This window comes from Chrysochloris asiatica, unplaced genomic scaffold (genome assembly GCF_000296735.1).
Source record: "Chrysochloris asiatica unplaced genomic scaffold, ChrAsi1.0 scaffold00102, whole genome shotgun sequence".
NCBI lineage: Eukaryota > Metazoa > Chordata > Mammalia > Afrosoricida > Chrysochloridae > Chrysochloris > Chrysochloris asiatica.
In genome coordinates this window covers 6261785-6264977 of record NW_006408620.1, presented here as the reverse complement: position 1 = coordinate 6264977, position 3193 = coordinate 6261785, and the positions used below count along the sequence as shown (strand labels likewise).

The window sequence follows — 3193 nt, the reverse complement described above, 5'->3', positions numbered from 1 at the left end:
GGTTTCAAACTCACCAGCTGCTCCTTGGAACCCCTGTACAGGGTCGTTGTGAGTGGGAACACACTAACAACACTAGATGCCAGGCGGTCTCCTAGGGACTGTGGAAATAGCAGGGACCACAATGGAGGGGAGAAGCAGTAACCTGTCCTAGTGGAGCTCCAGTCTCCTGATGTGCAGTCACAGATCAGATCGTAAACAATTCTCTGCTTATCTTTCTGGAGGATCTGTTTGTCTTCCTCAACAAGTGCCAAGAGGGCAGGGACTGAATGTCTGTCCTGTACGCACTCACCAGTCACAGGAAGTACTCACTGAACTTGTGTTCAATAAAGTCACCAGGGGGTGGGTGGGTAGCTGGATGCATGGACGGACAGAAGGCAGGACAACAGGTATACAGAGCATCTGCCATTCTACCTGGCACTTGGTCCTTCACTAAGTTCTCACTACCTACCATGGGCATCTTGGCAAAGGCAGGCGACAGAGGAGAGGAGTAAACTCGTCCTCCTCAGGGTAAGAGGGATTAGTGTCCATTTCCCAAACGAAGCTCCTAAATGCCACCTGAGCCTCCTGCTTCACTGTCTGTCAAGATCCTATGCCCATCACCTTCCAGCTGAGGGGCTTGGCCAAGGAGCTACACTGCCCCCCAAGCCCTAACCTAACTTGGAAGTCACCTGCCCACCAGCCTGCCTCCCTCTTCCTCTCACTCCCAGGCCAGCTTCCTCTATATCTTGCTGTGCGACACTAATCAAACTTTTCTCCACCTGGGCCTTCCTAACCCCATTCCTAACACACAGGGTGGGACTGTCCAGAGCCCAGGGGCAGGGCATTCTCCTGGTGACCCAAGGGCTCCCTTCTTGAAGCCTCGCAAAACGCCAGCGCCAGCCCCACCCCCAGCGTGCCCGTTCCGTGAAGGCAGCCTGCAAACCTGGCGGCCCCTGCAGGAATGAGCTGCAGAGCCTGGGCACCCTGAAACCCGACTCCAAAAACAGCCGCACAGCACAGCCAAACGGAAGTACGGGTTCTTTGCTGATTAGCTGTCTCCTCTTGCTGCTTCCGCCTGCGGACCCCGCACCGGCCCCAAAAGGGTCACACCACACAGGCTGGCTCTCTGTTTCTTCTGATGCCCAAATCTCTATCCTCCCAAAGGCCAAGGTCACTGTCAAGCCCGGTTGAAGACTGGGGCAGAGGTGGGGGGGGGGGGAGAACCTGACAGATCGACCTCAAATGGATTTGGGGGCAAAGTCTTTTTCCATAGCTGCCCCCACCCCATCCCCAGTTAGTCCCAGCCTTCTCCTCTCCCCGTTGTCATTCATGCTAGGAAAGCTTAACCCCAACTGAGGTTCTAAGAAGAGCTGGCCATTCCTGGTAACTGCAGAACTGGACGAGAAGGGCAAAGAACTCAGAAACCTGGGGGGAAGGCTGTGTATCTGGCCTAGCCCTGTCTTCCTCTAAGCCACCAGTGTCCCAACCCGCCCTCACCTCGCGCAGCCATGGCACTTTGTACAGGCCCTGGAGGCCCGGGAGGACCTCACCTTGTGGGTCCCATCCCTGGCCAGAGGGTGACCCCGAATAGCGGCATGACCGGGGCGGCTTGCCCAAGGCAGGGGTGCGTGGGGGACGACAGCCAGGGCCCTACTCCAAGTATCCATCGAAGACGTCCAGCTCCGAGTCGGCGTCGTAGAGACCCGAGCCCGGGTCCGAAAGCACACCCAGGTCCACGAGCGCCTGGTCCATGTCCTCAGGCAGGAAGACGAGGCCCACGTTGAGGACGATGTACTCCATGAGGAAGGCGTAGTAGAGGACCAGCACGTTGACGAAGAACAGGCCCACGTAGAACATAGAGGGCAGCAGCGGTGGCGGCACGTAGGGGGCCAGCGGGCCCAGTGCGTCCAGGTGGGCCGCGACCCGGGCGCCGAGCATGCAGGGGGCGGCGAGGTCAGCCGCTGCGGCGCCCGGGCGGCCGGCGACAGGGCAACTCAGCCATCCAGGGGCGGACGGGGCTCGACCGACGCGGCACTGGGCTCGGCGGGGTCACGGCCCCACAGGTGCCACACAACCCTCCCGACGGTCCCCCGAAGTGGCTGGCGGCTGCGCAACTCCTCCAAAGCGCCCGCGCGCTCAAAGGCCCTCGCAGTGGCGGCGGGGACACACCGCGGCTCAGCGTCGAGGGCCAGTCCCGGCTGCCGTCTGTCCCTCCCGGTCCGGGCGTTCCGAGCACCCCCTCCGCACCCCCACAGGCTTAGCGCCCATGGCTGCGGCCGCCGCGTCGCCCTCCTGGTCCCGTTCCCAGCGACGCCTCCGGAGCGGCCCCGCGTTCATTGGCCCGCCCGCCCCTTGCCCACGCTCATTGGTTCGCTCAGTGCCCGCGCTCATTGGCCCGAGCCGACCTGGAGGGTGGGTACTTCTTCGCTTCGCCCCGTCCCTCTTCCCCCCGCCCCCCTGCACTGTGTAGGGGTGCTTTTCTGGTTCGGGTCGGGAGAATAGAGAGAGGAGAAAGGTACTGCACAGAATTCAAACCTAGACGTATCCTAAGGCTACAAAAACACGAAAGAAACCGCGGGCTTCTTCTGCACCTAGATGAACTTGGGTATGGCGCTACGCTTTCTGGGGACTCAGTCTCCAGGTGTAAAAGGAGGTGAGGTGAGGGAATGGGAGCGTCGGACATTTCCTGTGAAAATTTTGCGCATTTTCCAAAACGCTGATTTTTCTTGCTGGCGAAGATTTCCAAAGTCTGGCTTTTGGAAGATCGGCCTCTGGAGCGCTCCACATCACAGGGGTCGCGTAGATAAACAGATCCTTCGGCAGGGCAGACTAGCCAATGGTGCTGCTTTGTTTTTGTTTTTTATTTTGTAAACCCTGTTTAAAAACAACAACAATACACGTGGTTAAACGTTCTAACAGCCAAGAATTACACGGAGAAAAGAATGTCAATTTTCCCTTCGCTGTCTCATAGGCAAACTGTCTTAAGCAGCAGTCCGGTTTTTTCAATCAAGTGCTTCCAAAAGGAGTCCAACGACCTTTTAATGTCAGGCTTCATTAAGCTGGGAGCTTTATATACATTGTTTAATTGGGGTCAGGCGACGCGGTGTAGTCAGTTTGTTACCCATTTGTACAGAAGAAAAACCAAAATCCAGACAAATGGAGGAATCCTGAAAGTTACTGCTCTTGTGTTTGTTTGCAGGACACAACTTCTCCT

At 57.7% G+C, this 3193-nt stretch overlaps 1 protein-coding gene across 1 annotated transcript; it reads right to left on the bottom strand.

Moving 5' to 3' along the window:
- Window positions 1-1629: 1629 nt before the first annotated feature.
- DEXI (Dexi homolog (mouse)) lies at window positions 1630-1917 on the bottom strand. Its single transcript, XM_006867216.1, has one exon. The coding sequence runs from the start codon at window positions 1915-1917 to the stop codon at window positions 1630-1632; it is 288 nt and encodes a 95-aa protein (XP_006867278.1).
- Window positions 1918-3193: the final 1276 nt, after the last annotated feature.

Excerpts from the sequence above, each read along its gene's own strand:
- DEXI (XM_006867216.1), bottom strand. The coding sequence starts at position 1,917 with ATGCTCGGCGCCCGGGTCGCGGCCCACCTGGACGCACTGGGCCCGCTG.